Here is a 17,357-nt window from a genome sequence, read left to right as displayed (position 1 = left end):
GAGCACCCCCCCCCCCCCCCCCCCCCCCCCCGCCAGTCTCCCCGGCGGCACAGCGGCAGCCCGACCTCCGGGGGGCGGGTTGCGGTTCACGTTGAAAAGGGAGGGAAAACGGTGGCAAGCGTGACTGAAGTTAACGGAGCAGCCTCTGTAAGAAGAGGGAAAATATGTTAGGCCTTGAAGTAAGAAAAAGAACTTGGTGGAAGGTGGAGATGGTGTTGGTCTATGAAATCATGGCTATCATGAAAAGGCCGTGACATTTTTGAAGGGCTACCTAAATGAAGAGCTAGGAAACAATTTTTATTTTATTTTTTAAAAGGTATTCTATGTGCTTAAGTTGTGCATTTCATGTCATGAGAACTCATGGAAACCAGAAGTGTAAATGAGATCAGAAAGAGTTTGGATGCTTTCCTGAAGCTTAGGACAATTGATTACTGATAAGCAAGATGATCTTCTGCATCTTCACAACCAACGAATTGCTAACCTGACTACATGGATTACAGGGCTGTGCCCCGTTTTGTACGTGCTTTCTCTAAACATCTGCTTCTGATCCCTTTGGGGGATAACAAGCTAGATGGCTCTTTCCTCTGATCTAGGAGGGCTTTTAACATTATCTGCTTCCTAGCCCTTATAATCTTACCTATGTGCTGAGAGTTGATCCCTGCCAATCCTTGGCATTTTGCCAGTTTGGTTACAAAACCATTGATTAATGTGGGGGTTCTTTGCTATCTGCTTTTCTGTTGTAATAGGAGAAATGCAAATTAATTGAATAGGAAAACAAGAGTTTAATTTTGTGAAATATGTTCTGATGTTTACCTTACAGTAAAATCAGCCCCTAATCATAATTTAGGGAAAACATCCTTCAGTAAGGGATTATCAGTTGCCGTATGTTTGGGATCCAGTGGCCTAGACAAATGTTTTTGTATTAAAACTTCTAATTCATATTGTCGTGGTTTAACCCCAGCCAGCAACTAAGCACCACGCAGCCGCTCACTCACTCCCCCCCCATCCAGTGGTATGGGGAAGAAAATCAGGAAAAAGAAGTAAAACTCCTGGGTTGAAATAAGAATGGTTGAATAGAACAGAAAAGAAGAAACTAATAATGATAACACTAATAAAATGACAACAGTAGGAATAAAAGGATTGGAACGTACAAATGATGCGCAGGGCAATTGCTCACCACCCGCTGACCAACACCCAGCTAGTCCCCAAGCGGCGATTCCCTGTCCCCACTTCCCAGTTCCTATACTGGATGGGACGTCCCATGGTATGGAATACACCATTGGCCAGTTTGGGTCAGGTGCCCTGGCTGTGTCCTGTCCCAACTTCTTGTGCCCCTCCAGCTTTCTCGCTGGCTGGGCATGAGAAGCTGAAAAATCCTTGACTTTAGTCTAAACATTACTGAGCAACAACTGAAAACATCAGTGTTATCAACATTCTTTGCATACTGAACTGAAAACATAGCACTGTACCAGCTACTAGGAAGGCAGTTAACTCTATCCCAGCTGAAACCAGGACAAATATGCATCCTTCTTTCCAAACACTATGTTCTAAAGGCAGTAGTAATCTTCACGAAATGATTCATATGTATCTATGGGTGATAGGTAAGCCTGTGATGGTGATTTGCACTGTAAAAAGTTCCTAATCCAGTTGAGTCTCTGAGGAACTGTTATTAGTAGATGATAATGTAATAATTTAGGTATGGAGTGAAATTACTAAGTTTGAGGAAAGGGCGAACAAGTTGGGACTGATGTTTAAAGAGATGGATTTTTTTAAACAAATGTTGTAAATACCTTTTACATTTCCTTTTCTGTGTTACTGGGTTATAAAAAAATGACCGTAATGGTATGTGGCGTGTGACATAAAATCTAATTGACATGACAAGCACTTCTTTTTTTCAGTCAGATATGTACTCTTCTCAGTTAAGTTTTGAAGGCAGCTTGTTTCTTCTTCCTGCTTTTCTTGCTTAATTTTATTAGTCTTGAAGAGTGATGCTTATGCCTTAATAGATTTTTCCTCCTAAATTTTATTAGAAATAATACCTATGGTTATTGCTGAAAAGAGCACTAAACATATTTCTAGAACTGCATTTATCTGTAGTATTCTGTGCTGGTTAATAAAGCACATTAGTTCTGAAGTTTGCCACTTTCAGTGAGAGCTGATCACTGAAAGTACAAGCCTTCATGAAAAAGATTTCTTTCTACATTATTTTGAAAGAAACCTATTACTGAAATATCTGTTGACTGTGTTCTTTGTTTGTAATGAGATAAGAAGATACTCATTACACAACAAAATCAATCTAGTTAATGTGCATAACTACATTAATGATAAGGGTTCCTCATCACTGAGAAGTAAATGAAGCACCCAGCAACATATGTAATTACAGTATATGAAAAGGCACCGGGCAAGAATTTTTTTTCATTTAAGGCAAAGAAACAATTAAAACTGGAGGTGAACCAAAATGCAGTTTGCTCTTTTTACACCTACGTAGTTCATCTAATTAATGGCTGAGCTCCAGAAATGAGCTTAATATGATACTGTGTTACATAAGTCAGCCTCTTTCTTTCTGATGACTTGTTCACTGTAAGATAACAAGCTGCATGGGCATCTTAGACCAGGCATTGGCTTACTGATCTCCATGTGTGGAGGAACAGTTGTAAGACAGGTGAACAATAAGCAAAGTGGTTTTGGCTGGGTCCTCAGAAAATTGAAGCTTGTTGTGAAGCACTGACTATGAGTATTGCCATCAGAGATTTAGACTGCATAAAATAATTTCTAAAATGACAATTAATTATTGGGTAGGAGGAAATTAGTTTACAGAGAGACTTGAGTTTCCTAGTTCAGTTGTCACAATCCATTATATGCATTTAGATATAGCCAAATACAAGGTTTCATGGGGCAAAATGCCATTTATAGCAGCAGAATCGGAAAGCAATAGGTTGGATAAGGCATTGAAGAAGTCATGGAAAACTTCTGTAATGAGGGTTCTTAGCAAGATGACAAAAAGAAATAATGCCATTTTTTTGATAAAGAAGAGAATGTTAGCTAAATGTAAGGAAAGTACCTTTATTCTGTGCAGCATTGGTAAGCTAGCTGTAAGACTACAATGCCTTATTTAATCTGTTTCAGAATGATGCAGAAGTACTAGAGAGTTGAAAGCATGGTTGTAAAAGCAAAAATTAAGAAATTTGGAAAATAAGATTATAAGGTCTACGCTTAAAAAGTGTTAAGAGATCTTGAGCAAAAATTGAGTTCTGCTTAGAAATATATACACACACATATGCTAATATTCGACTTCTGAGAGAAATCTCACTGTGTGTTGGTAGTGGGGGGATGTATGGAAGTTAGATGATATCATTTAGGTAGCTATATACTTAGGTTTTTCAGATAAAGAGTGTAAGTATTCAATGAAATTGACTGTGAAGTGAAAGCCAGGGAATCTGGACTAAAATCAGAGCCTTGAATGGTTCCTTACAAAGCTACCTGAATGCTGAGTGTGACAAGATAGACTTAACTGGAAAGATCTAGGACTCATGATGAAGTTCAGACAGGAATCTGGGTGAGGAATGGAATAAAGTGAGTAGTGAGTTTTAAACACTCACTTATGAAGGGGACCTGATGGATGATGCTGTATTGGGTTTGTGTGGCAAGGTTTTGGTAGTGGGAGGGTTACAAGTTGTCTTTCCTGTCAGTAGAAGCAATGCTTCCATTTCTGTATGGGAATGGGTCAAAGATTAATGCAGAGACTGGAGTAAGAACTAAAAAAATTAAGCATTGGCTTGGATAACCGTCACTGGAGTCCTTGTTTATAGAAAATGAGTGAGAAAACATGATTCCATAAAAGTGATCAGCAAATGGTTCCTGTACTGATTCTGTGATTGAAATTTAAGTCTCTTAACCTTGAATCATCATATTTGGAGATGTTTGTAGGATTTATTTCGATGGATGGACTGTGTCTGGGTACCTTGGGTACTAGTTTTTTATGATTGAAAATGTTACTACAACTTTAAGAGCTTGAAATTTAAAAAAGAAGGGAGAAGATGGAGATTCAGAGAACTTTAGTACTGGTATCTTCTACATAAAAAGAGCATGATTAGATCAGTCAGAAATACAACAGAGGGGGATAGGTAGCAAATACAAGGTGTTGGTAACATTTAAGGAAAATATGGTTCAAGTCCAAAGAGGAAGGTAATCTCCCTATTAATCTTATTGTGAGATATTCCCCAATTGTGGCTGTCAATCCATAACTTAGGAAATACTGTGCATCTGTTAGGGACCTCAACAAAGCCTGGAAAGACAGATGTGGGATGTAAAACTGGATATGAAATGGATAGAAAATATCATGGGAAAGGGACAATGACTGGAAAACCAGGATGGAAGTTTGCATATATCAGTGAGATGAGATCAGGCTTTACATTAACGATGAAATGAATGATAACAGTTGCAAGGAGTAGCATGGGTAAACAGAGTTGGTTAGGATGAAAATAATATTGCAGAGTATGTGGAGAAAAGAGTTTCTATTAAGTCAGTTCTGGGATTCTGTCCATAGTCCCCAAGAATAGATTTGAATGGTGATTGCAGTTCTGTAATACCGTTAATACCTCCGGTAATATCTGGAATGTGTCATCACGGAAGACATTAATTTTTAAGTCAGAGCAACAGAGAAAGAGAGGGAATGGACAAATTAGAAGTGGGGGATTATGATCGCAAATTTGATACTCGTGAAGGAGTCAAATGTGATTGTAGAAGTTATCTCAGGTTATTTTCAAAAGAGCTAAGTAAGTATATCAGACTTTTTTTTTTTTCTTTTATAAAACAAGTTGGTGAAATCTTTTCCTGCAGTGTGGTCTGTGGTTTTATTTGTCAGTATTCAAGAAAAATAAATTCAAATTAGAACAAGTGCAGAGCTGGCTTAACTGGAGTGATTAGATAAGGGTCAGTTCATTTCATGAGCAGACTGAGAGCTTGGTTTGTTTAGTTTAGCACAGCTATGCTTGACAAGGGTTCTGTATCTGTTGAAGGAAAGAAAGGTTTTTAAGATAGAGAGTGATGTTAACCAAGATCAGATGAGCATAGACTTCCAAGAATAAAGTGGGAACTGGAAGGTTTCAAGCTGCCACAGGAAATGAGTATCTGAAATAGCCTTTTAAGATAGATGATGCTTTTTAAAAGAAAGCTGGATGTGTTTTTAAGAGAAGTGATGCTGTATATGCCTGCAGTATCAAAGGATTGGGCTCACTGATTATGAAGGTTCTTTTCTGTCTTATGCTGTATGTTATCATGTTCCCTCTGTTTCCTAGTAAAATTACATTGTTTATTGTCCAACTGGCTTACTCAAAGAAGTGAGATTTATTTTTCTAATTTATTAGCATATTCTTTAACATTTTTATAATTAATAAGCCCTAACCTGTTTTCTCACTTACTTTATAAATAAAACCAACTTTTTCGTGCTTTATTTTTCTTCCAAGACCAATTTAGTTTCTCTGCTTGGAATAAACTAGTTCAAACAAAGGAAATGTATGCTTTCTCCTGGGAGACATCTACTGCTATCAAAATTCACTTAATGTTTCAGCAACATGAATTTCTCAATGGTTAGCCATGTCCTTTAGCGATTTGATGTTCTCTCAAACTTTGACAGCAAATTTGTATTACTTCAGTGGTTCACTTCCCACTTTGTTGTTGTTTTTTTTTTTTTTATAGTTGGTATGATTGACAGGAAGTTACTAGATGCCCAGATCATAGTAGCTTCTTTCTCTTTAGCAGTGAAGTAACTACCTTGATATTTTGTTTGAAGATATAGGCATGAAAATGAGGCTAAGTGCTTGATCTGAAAATTTCTTTTTGCTGCTGGAAACTTAGCTTTGTTCATGGGCATTTCATTTTTTTTTTTCTGTTTGAGATTTGGAAATAATCTAATCAGTAGTAGAAGAGTGATTTATTTAAAGGTATAGAAATGACTGTTGCCATTTGTGATATTTTATACTTATCTGTTCAAAAGTCAGAGATAGCAAAGTCATACATTCTCTTTGATGGAAAGTGAAGATTTGTTTGTGTGATTTATTGTGCATCTGGGTGACATATCAAATACTGTGAATATCCATCTAGTTACTCAGAATTTCTGAAGGATGAAAAGGTAGAAAGAACTAAAATAATAGTTGAATAGACTTTTTATTGTTGTTGAGACATATAATTCTTTTTCAAAGAATATGTATTTTTGCATGTAAGTTTGAGAGGTCTACCTTAGATGGTTAACTTAGTTACATCTTCAGCAGTGGAGCAAAAATGCTGTAGATCCGTTATTTCTAGTTTTTAACAGGGCACTATTTCATTGTTGAAATAGGTTCTTATTGAAAATAAGGTCAGATCAAGTGGCTAGAGCAATTGGAGGCCACTGGAAGGGAAGACAGATTACATATTTATATAATTAAGTACCTTAACTGTTGGCTGATTGGCAGCACTTCAGCTTTGCATTCAGTTATGTTTTGTTCCTAATCCTCCATATTTTGGACCCCCCCAAAAAATGGCAAATTTATTTTCCTGAGGTGTTTTTAGAGCTTGTGTAATTGATTTCTCTTGGGGGGGCTGGAATTGGTATCTGGAAGCTGCTCTTGAGAAGGGCTCAGTTTGACCTGCAGTGACTTCACTTCAGTGGTCAGGAGTTTTTCTACTACAGGTTGTTCAGCTATTTCACGACATGGATTCCACAGTGGTGGTGGCTGTGTTTTGGAATTGTCCAGAAGTTTTTGTTAACAAGTAGGTAGTAATGTAAATACTGCAGGCAAATATTCATGATTCTCCAGTAAAGTGTTAGTTGAAATTTGCCGGTGTGTAGGAAGATTTGAAGATAAAGATGATTTGCTGCCGTATAAATTCTGTAATTTTGCCTCTCTTTTGTGATCATGGATTCTTTGTGGAGGGGAAGAAAAGAGCAATCTTCTTACACAATATTCCTCCTATTTATTTTAATAAGTTATATTTTCATATAATGATATGCATTTCAAGAGACTGATGGATAGTATAGAATCATAGAATGATTTGGGTGGGAAAGGACCTTCAAAGACCATCTAGTCCAACCCCCCTGCTATGGGCAGGGACACCTTCCACTAGACCAGGTTGCTCAAATCCCCATCCAGCCTGGCCTTGGACACTGCCAGGGATGGGGCATCCACAACATCTCTTGGCAACCTGTTCCAGCGCCTCACCACCCTCGTTGTAACAAAATTTCTTCCCTATGTCCAATATAAATGTAACCTCTTTCAGTTTAAAACCGTTGCCCCTTGTCCTGTCACTACAGCCCCCTTTACATATAGAAGGGCCACAATAAGATCTCCCCAGTCCTTCTCTTCTCCGTGCTGCGCAACTCCAATTCTCAGTCAGAGATGTTCCAGCCCTCTGATCATTTTTGTGGCCCTCCTCTGGACCCACTCTAACAGGTCCATGTCTTTCTTGTGCTGGGGACCCCAGAGCTGGATGCAGTACTCTGGGTGGGCTTTCACCTGAGCAGAGCAGAGGGGCAGAATCACCTCCCTTGACCTGCTGGTCACGCGTCTTTTGATGCAGCTCAAGATACAATTGGTTTTCTGGACTGCAAGTGCACGCTGCCAGCTCATATCCAATTTTTCACCCACCGATATCCCCAAGTCCTTCTACACAGGGCTGCTCTCAATCCCTTCATCCCCCAGCCTGTACTGATACTGGAGATTGCCTCAACCCAGGTGCAGGACTCTGGGTTTCCACCTTTGCAGAATCTCTTGGGTTATAATAACATAAGCAATCCGCGTTCTACCTAGAGTAAATAAAAATCTTTAATCTGCTCTGTGCTGACAAATCCACACAATTACTGATTTTTTGTTTTAAATAATCTGAAGTTTCACTTTAATCTCCTGTTTCTATAGGAAACATTTGTCGCTCTCCAATAGCTGAAGCAGTTTTTAGAAAACTTGTAACTGATGAAAAAGTTGAAAATAAGGTAAGCTATTTATTTCTGTTCCTGCCTAAGAAATAACTGTCTCATAGCCAGTTAGTAGAAATATAAGCTGTGAGAAAGGAAACATAAAAATATAAATTTGTTTTTCTGTAGTGGAGGATAGACAGTGCAGCGACATCTGCCTATGAAATAGGAAGCCCTCCTGACTATCGAGGACAGACTTGCATGAAGAAGCATGGCATTACCATGAATCATATTGCGAGGCAGGTACTGTATTTTAATTTCCTTTAAATGTGTGTATGTATTTGTTTTGTTGTTACAGTGGATGACAGACAGTGCTGCTGTTTCAGACTGGAACGTGGGGCGCTCCCCAGATGCAAGGGCTTTAAGCTGTCTAAGAAATCATGGCATTGAGACAGCACACAAAGCACGGCAGGTAGAAGAGAGTATATTTTTCTTTCGTATTCATACCCATGCTTTGTTTGGCCCTAACCATTACAGTCACAGAAGTCGTTTGACTAATGCATGTTAAGCATCAAGTAATAAATATCATGTGCAGTTTTTCAAAGGACTCCAAAGTGGCCTAACTCTTCTAGTTGAGGTCAGTGAGTTTCTTGTTACTAAGCTTCATTGGAAGCATTGGAGCAGTTTCTGCATTATAGAAGAATCCTACTTTCAAATGTTTAGTATTTTGGGCAGTTTTCTGAAACATTTTTTTAATGCTTTTTTAAAATGGACTTACTCTAGTAATCTGTGATGCTTCTTTCAGCAAGGAATTGTATTTTTATTTAGCAGGTCCAAAAAGAAGTAGAATACCTGTTCATCCATCACAAAAAGCTTCTACTCTTGCATGAAGATCTTTTAAAAAAATTTAGAGTGCTAAATTAGAATGAAAGCACTCAAACCCAAGATTAGTAGCACAGTTACTTCAAAGGAAAACGTACCCTTGAAACATTCTTAAGTCAAAGTGTCTTTGTGAAATCCTCTAAGTTTTACCAAAACTCATCTCAGTTTTCATTAACAAAAGAACGTGTATTTCCATCCTGCATTCCAGAGAGATCGGAAATAAATGTGTCTGCATCTATTAAAATCATTCAGACACTCAAATAGATGCACATAACTTACTTCAGTTAGCTATTCTCTGGACATAAGATACTCCTTTAGGGCTTGACCTTTACTTAGCTTGAGTTTATGCTACTAGTTCTTGTACTGACAAAAAGATCAGGTAGTCTTGTTACTATCTTCCATTTCTGTTCCCTTCAGAATTTTACTAGACCTTGCTGAGGTCATATTTACTTTCTTCACTTTCAAAGACTCCATGTTTAGTTTTTTAACTTTTTAAAATAAATTCCCTCAATTAGTCAATTGCCCTCTGCCGACCTCTCCTGATGCTAATCTCCATTATATAATAAAACAAACAGGATTGAGCACAACATTGTTTTAGATTTTTCAGTGTTTTACTATTAGAATAATTACTAGAAAAGGTCTGTTGTGATCTTTTCGTGTTACAAGTTCTGGATTTACTATTCATCAGTGCTTACAAACAGCATTATTTATCATTGTACAACCTAAACGGTACTGAAACTAATCAGTCAGTGTTTCAGTCGCAGTAGTGTAACATGTTGGTATTCTTAAAAGATAAGCCTTGGAAACTTGAGAACTGTTCTTGGGTATTTACTGGAGTGGTTTATGAGCAGCTAAACTAAAGCAAAGCATCCAAAACCAGTTGTTCCTCTGCCTTGAAACAAATCTATATAGCCTTCTTTGGCAGAGGGAGAATGAAAACACTTTAATGAAGACATTTGCTAATACATTCTGACAAATTAAGAGATGTTTAAAGCAGAAGAGCCTAAAATGTTACATATACAGGGAGAGAAAATTAACAAGAATGAGACAATAAAATGGAAGACTAACAGGATGAAAATTTGTCTAAAACATCCTGGTACAAGCAGTTTCTTTTATAAAGAAAATTTTCAAATCCTTGAACTACAGGTAACTGTTCATTTTGCACTGGATGTTAACTATGTAACTCCAATATTTTTCAGACTTTGTCAAATGGTCTCTGCTGATTCTGTAAACTGTGGACGTGACAGGGTCTCGTAGTACTTCTGGAAAGAGACCGAACAGTGTAGAATAGGACTTTTCAGAGTAGTCACATTAATACAAGTAGAAGTGTATTTGTTTCACTATTAGAGACAAACTCAAGGATAAAATTTTGTGTGTGACTTGTTTCAGAACAGATTAAGGAGGATTTAATACAGAAGCTGCAGAAATAGAGAGAAGGGATTTATCTTCTGTTGCCTTCAAAATGCTGTCATAAGATGACTACCTCATGCAATTATCCTCTTCACTCCTGTGGAAAACTGTTACCCACCCAGTGAAAGGCACTTTCTTTCATGTAATTTTGTGCATAATTATGATAATCTTGGATTGTACCTTTTTTTATTGAAAACTGACATAAATGCTACAAGAATGATTTATGTAAGAGAGAATGTTAAATTGGTTACATCCTACCATCATATACAGTGATCATTTAAGTGAATTTTAAGTGAAAACTGAAGTATAAAAATAAGTGTATATCTTTATATATAAAATAAAGAGTTTGTTAACATTTTAGTTGATGGTAGGTTGCTGTATGTTTATGCACCTGCTGAAATTCTCTAAGCTCTTAGTCTTCATGCACAAAACAGATAGGTATTAATCAGTTTCACTTTTATTCATGCTGAGGCCAAAATTGATTTCTGTATGACTCATACCGTGCATTTGCCTTAAATGCGAAATTGAGATTAGAGGAAGGCTGTATTAAAACACTGTTTCACAACTGAATAAATTTGAGGACTACTGCCTGTCTTTGGTTTTTAGACACAGAAAAGGAGATTTCCCTTCTGTAAACAAAGGGAAATGTTTAACAAATAAATTTGAGTGATCATGTGTTTCTCCATTGATGGTCTTTAATAATGGTTATATGCTATTTTTTTAATGTAAAGTTATTGTTGTCTGTGTAGTTCTATCCAAAGGCGACTTCTTGAGCTCTCCACTACTCTTCTCAAAATGTACATAAATTTTTATGTCCTCAATTTCTTCCCCCCAAATACTAGTTTTCATAGTTTTGAGGACTATCTTCAGTTCACTAGAGTTTGCTCAATTAAGCTTTTTCTATCTGATATTACAGTAGGGCTTAAGACCACAAGCTTCTGGTTCATAGGGTAATAACTGTCAAGTTGTCAAGTATACAGAGAGTGTGGGAAGTGTGGCACGTGTGTTTTTCCTTTTCACTGGTTTTTATTCTTACATATGTCTGCACTACAAAGAAATCTATGCCCACGTATTTTCACAGGGGCCAGTGTTTAGCTGTGTAGAGCAGTCAGAAGCAGCTTGTAGAGGTCCTGCTTAGAGTTGCCAGGAAAACAGAGCTATTTCCACTGCAAAAATATTTTCGTAGGTCAGAGGCACTGCATGAATACAGCAAATATTTTTACAGTGAAAATAAACAAGTCTGCATTAGTTTTCACCGTTAACCCTTTCTTTTCAAATGCTCCCCCCTACATATCTCACCCCTTCAGTTCTCCTTGTGTGGAATATTTCATTTATGACTTTAGTCTGGTGATAATTTCTGTAGGTCTTTTCTTACTCCCTGTTACGGGAGCTTAATCAGTATCTATTTGCTGTTTGAACAAAAATAAGTGGGTTTTTTGCCATCTAAACCTGGGGTTTTTTTTAAATGTGTAAATAATTTTTACAATTTAAAACTCTTAGAGGATAATGTATTTTGCCTTTTTGTCCGTTCACTTGCTTACTCACTTCTTTAGCTCATCCTTCCAAGAGACGCCTGCCAGAAAAACCTGTACTGAACAAACTTTGCAAGTTTCTTGGTTGTGATACTACATATAGGACTATGCATGAAATGCAGTCTTAATGTGAACTCAGTATAGATTTTATCCCCTTTATTCATCCTCATTATGGACACTTGGTTGAGATATCTTATACTAGCATCCTGTGCATTGTGGGCGTGGTCTGGGAAGATTTTACCTGAAGCCAAGTCTTAAATGTAAACTAAAATATAATTATACTTGTAAAAATCTGCAACCATCCTTATTCCCATACAAATAGCATTAGTACTGAAGATAGTGGTTTATCTGCAATGTTTGCCTACCTGACTCTGAACTCAGATCTCTGAATGTAGTTTATGTTCATGTTTAGGAGTCAGTAAGCTACAGGAAAGAGAAAGAACAGATGGTATGATGGTAGAAAGATGTACAATAGATCCCAGTTTTTTTCACATCATACCATAAATTTTCTGAACTTACATGGCCTAAAAGACTGTGAATGCATTTGTTTTTAAGAGATTGTAACTCATAACATCATACTTGAGCTTTGAATTTCACTTGGTATCTTTTGCTGTGTAGTGACAAATTTCTAGCTTGGAAGTATTGCAGCTGATTCCAGGGTACATACATTTTTGTTTTCCTATCAAGAAAGTAATCTGTCTACATTTTTATTGCCTGGTTTCCATGACGGGAAACCTGCTTTAGTTTTAGTAATTGGAAAGCATTAGAAATGTCACTTGTAATGATGTTCTAAGTTAATGCATGAGATATTTAAAAAAAAATTATTGGTAAAATAGCTAACTTGGGTTTTTTTGTGGAAAACTTGCAGAAATGGATAAATAATTATGGCAGAGTATATTTAAAATGCCTTAAGTTATTGTAAAAGTTGATGAAGGTACATGGTTTTATTCTTTCCACCTGTGTCTCTCAATTTTGTGGTTCTGATTTATTAAAAAATACTTTTTTCCCCCTTTTTATAAATCAAACACAGTTTGTAGGCTAAAGCACGTATTTTTAATTCTAGGTTACTAAAGATGACTTCCAGACCTTTGATTATATACTTTGTATGGATGAGAGCAATCTAAGGTAATGTATGAAGAAATGGAACAAATTCATATGGATTACTTGTACTGATGTCTCTTAAGTCACTTTGAAGATAGATGTCACGTTTTACTGCTTGGCTTGTCTTGGGTTGTTTTGTTTTGTGGGTTGGTTTTTTGTGTGTGTGTGTGAATGATATCGTAATGGATAGATTCTTCACTTCTACTAAGTTTAATGAGCTAGAACTGAACGGTTTATTTCTGTGATACATGCCACTCAAGGATTAAGGACATGGAAATTTAGTATGCTTTGTGCTATAGATCTGCAGCTGATACCTGTATAGTTAAGAATGACGACATACTGTGTTGATTGAAACAATCTGTTTTTCTAATTGCATGGGATCTAAAAGACACTGTAGAAACTTGGAAGGGATTAAATATGGTGTGGGTTTTTTTCTTTTTCAATAGAAATAGAGTTATCTCTGAAATAAGTAATGTTGTTAGCTGGCACAAATCTTGTTTGTTACTGTTAGCATTGTTCTACTTAAGTGCGTCTTTGAGACAATTCATGCTTTAGAAAGATTTGGTGAAGTAGCTGCCTAGTGTGAAAATTTGGGTATCATTAGCAAAATTTCTACTTAATTACGTACGTCTTGATGATTGGGGTTAAGGGGCTGAGCTTTAATAAACTGCAAGTATCAAAGTGCTTGTAAAGACTATTACTTGTAAAGGTATTTAAAAAAAAAACCAAAACACCACAGCCAACAACAAACCAAAACCCAAGTAAAATCCTATTAGTAGCACGTAAAGACTTTTAGAAGCAGTACCACTTAACTGATATAATTTTGTTGAATTTTCTAGAATGAGTTGCATGACCTCTCTTACACAGCCTGCATGAATGAAGGGTATATAACACTTGGCTTGATTGCAGTGCATCAGGCAAAGACGTGACTAGACTTACTTCTATTTTCAATTGAATTCTTAAATGGAAACTTACTTCTGTATTAACAATTTATATGATATGAGCTGCAGAGCAGAAGAAACGTCACGACTACAATAGGGATGTTGCTACTGCTACACTTAAGTTTCACCTTAAACTTGCACCCAGTTCAACCATTTTCCCTGGGAATGCCTATTTGTAGAACTAGGAGGACAAGCTGATTCCAGGTATTGATGGAGTGCCTGTCATATCAGAAAAGGAAGATTTGGGACATCTCTTTTCCTTAGTACCAGAGCAGCCTGGCCCTCTCCTGTTCATTAAGCGGTATGCCAAAAGCCTCGAAGAAAATGATTAAGATTTTTTTTTAATAATAAAAGGCTAGAGAATTTATTGAAAATCAGTAAATTCAAGGAGTAACTTCTTAGTTGATAGAGGGGTCCTGATATTTGTTCAAGGAAAAACAATATTGTGGTCTCACTGCTATTTCTAAACTGTCTGAAATTAATTTTGTAACCAGAATTAACTGATAATTAGAATTTAAGTTCTTAAAACTGATTATGCTTATGACTAAGTATTAGGGTTTTTTGCCTTTTTTTTTTAATGCTGGGTAAGTAAAATGATTTGGTATGGAGATGTGTAATACTAAAAGAATTGAATATGTTCTGGCTGTTCAGCATTGTGAAAATCACAGTACTGAGCTGCTTTTAATCTGAAGATGATGCGAGGTACATTTTAACTGCATTTGGGATAATGGATGGCCATTTGTAAGTAGATGGAGAAAATACCATCTCAATACCAGTATATTTTATCAATGGGAGGCAATGTAGAAGAAAGAGGATATGACAACTGATGAAATGTTATAGTATGTCAAAGGGAAGACAGATCTTGCTCACCAATTTACCATTTTCTGTTAACTGAATGTAGCAGGGCTTCACATGAGTTAGAGGCAGTATTGAAAGAATTTGCAGCATACCAATTTAAAACACCAGGTTTGGACAGATGGGAGAAGCTTACTCATACTTCTGGCAAAATATCTAGATAATTTTCATTATTTTTGTTCAATACAAGCTAAAGGTGGATATTGAAAGTAGTAATGATTGATTTGAGAAAGAATTTGATGAACTTACTGTTAAAAAGTTCTGTTAAGCCTTAGCCAAGTGCCTGACGGCTTGTTTATGCTCTGAATTAAGTTTATGTATATGTCCTCCATACTCAGTTAAAAAAAAACAACCATACAACAAGAAACAAATGAAAATAAGCAGCACCATAGAGAGTCCATAGAATTGACTGAGTCCAGATGCATATTGTTTTCCTGTGTTCTCTAGAAACAGTCATGAGCATCTCATGCTGATGCCAAAAATGTTCTGAAGAAAAACTTAGGGGAAAATTTTATTCTCTTTTACAGAGATCTGAAAAGGAAAAGCAATCAAGTTAAAGACTGCAAGGCCAAAATTGAACTACTTGGAGCTTATGATCCACAGAAACAACTTATCATTGAAGATCCATACTATGTATGTATGTAAGAAATTCTTTGGGTGGCTTGATTAAAAGTTGTGTATGTCTAGTATATAAACTTTCCAGATCCCACAGTTGACATGTGACACATAATCTGTTGTTATACAAAGCCAAGTGTAAACATATTTTTTTTAATGACTTAACAAAACAATATAAATTATTGGGACAGGAAAAGAAAACATGTCTTTATGCTTATAATAGTTATTTAAATTTAAATAATGCAGTGCACCTATATTTTCAATACTGGGTGAAGCCCTGGTTGGTCAGCCTCCTTGCAAAGAGGATGTAATCAGGAAAGATAGAGACAAAGACATGGACTGAGATGGTCAAAGAAGTTCAATAATACCAGCCAAGAGCAACCAATTAGATAAAGATTCTTCACTTTAGGAAAGACAAGTGGATGAAGATGCAGTAGTGTTCTATAAAATCTTGATATCATGGGAAAAGGTGAATAAGGAATTTCTGTTCATTATCTAAGAAGTAGAGAATATCAAATGGTATTAGTGGGAAGGGGGTTCAAAAGAAAAAGAGGTTGTAGGGTTTTTTTTTCTCCACACAGTGCTTCATTAAACTGTGAAACTCAGCATGACAGGTTACTGTGAATGTAAAGAAAAAAATAAGTGGCTTATAAGGGTTCAAAAAGCAAAGGGAAGAAATATGTGAAGGAAAGTTCATCCAGGACTGTTGAGTACAAAGTCACAATGTTTGGCTTTCGAAGTTCCTGAGCTGCAAGTAGTTCAAATCAGGGACAAATATGCAAAAACTATCACCAAGTATTTGTACTGTTCTTATTCTTCTACTTCTTACTGTCTAATGTCAGTTATTTGCCATTTCTGACAGTGGGAAACTAGTTTGCAAAAATTTTTTGTTTGAGCCAGTATTGCTATTCTTATGTTCTTTTTCCTTTGTTCTTTTCTAGGGGAATGAAAAGGACTTTGAAACTGTTTACGAGCAATGTGTTAGATGCTGTAAAGCATTTTTTGAGAAGTCTCATTAATGCTTCATCATTTTATTTCTAAAAGAAAATAATTAGCTTCTCCTGAAATATGTAAAGTTTACTTGATTGATGTATTTAAATTGTAAAATTACGTCTCAGTAGGTTCAAAACTTTTTCAGTTTAATTCTACGTTTTAGCTTTTCTGTCATCTAATTAAAAAATATAGCAAAGTTTTAATTGGATTAGATGATCAACCATTTTGTCACACATCAGTGTAATAAGGAAGTATATCACTCAGAATAAATTTATCTGTAAACTCTTCCAGTGCTTTCTCACAAGCACTGCAAAAGTAACATCTTGCTTCTTCATGTGCTGTACTAACTAAACTGAGGTCTTCTTACTGTGCCCTTAGTGAGTTCATTTAAATCAACTTTCAGTGGGAGTCTGCGAGGTAATAGTTCATGTATGATAAGTTAGGCCTGTCATCCTAGTATCATTAGACAGCCTTTGGGCTGAAGCTGTTTCACACTGAGCCTACTAGACTAAAAAACTGCCTGCCCCGAGAGAGACATTGCTCGTAGCACTATTTCAAAGCTTAAGCAAGCAAAACCTCTGTGTGTGTCATCAGGATCCTGTGAAAATGTTTTTTTGTATCAGTTTAAATGCTCAGTTATTCAAAGAAGAAATAATTTTTGTTCTATTACATTTTTATACTAATTAAGATGAACTCAGTTCAGAAATAGTGATTGATGTTAATAGGACTTCTTTGGCTAGTCTTCCTTTGGTCTTGTGGTCAATTCCTAGCACACTGATACAAGTACGTGTAACAGTATTTACTTTGAGGACAAAAAAGGTCATCTTAAAAGCCTAAATGTGAAACGTACATTTTGTATCTCATAGTAGTAAAATACTCAAATCAATGCAATATAATCAATGAGAAATTTGCTATAATCCCAGTTCCTATGTGGGTGTCGGACAATATTTTCAGATTTACTCAGGAGAATGGATAGCCTGCCAACAATGTTCTCTGAGAGTATAGTGCAACCTGAAGACAGTCCATCTGTAACATAATACAAAGTTAACAGAAGGCCAGTAAGTAGAAAGTTCTGCTCTTGGACAAAAATTGAATGCTTTGTAAAAATCCATGCCTCTTTGTCCGAACATCACCTTTCAT

The 17,357-nt window shown here is 36.3% G+C and overlaps 1 protein-coding gene across 2 annotated transcripts in view; it reads left to right on the top strand.

The window, feature by feature from the left end:
* ACP1 (acid phosphatase 1, soluble) overlaps window positions 1-16,526 on the top strand; it is a 17,085-nt gene extending 559 nt beyond the window's left edge. The window contains exons 2-6 of one of the 2 annotated variants that reach the window (XM_010566724.1): window positions 7,893-7,966; window positions 8,078-8,191; window positions 12,776-12,837; window positions 15,137-15,242; window positions 16,166-16,526. In XM_010566724.1, coding sequence (XP_010565026.1) covers window positions 7,893-7,966; window positions 8,078-8,191; window positions 12,776-12,837; window positions 15,137-15,242; window positions 16,166-16,243 — 434 coding nt within the window. In that variant the 3' untranslated portion in view covers window positions 16,244-16,526. Of the gene's footprint in view, window positions 1-7,892; window positions 7,967-8,077; window positions 8,192-8,246; window positions 8,361-12,775; window positions 12,838-15,136; window positions 15,243-16,165 lie in introns of both variants that reach the window. The other variant, XM_010566725.1, reaches the window with a different exon arrangement.
* Window positions 16,527-17,357: the final 831 nt, after the last annotated feature.

Source organism: Haliaeetus leucocephalus, unplaced genomic scaffold (genome assembly GCF_000737465.1).
Source record: "Haliaeetus leucocephalus isolate CR32 unplaced genomic scaffold, Haliaeetus_leucocephalus-4.0 Scaffold217, whole genome shotgun sequence".
In the NCBI taxonomy this organism is placed as follows: domain Eukaryota; kingdom Metazoa; phylum Chordata; class Aves; order Accipitriformes; family Accipitridae; genus Haliaeetus; species Haliaeetus leucocephalus.
This window is presented reverse-complemented; position numbering and strand designations above follow the sequence as displayed.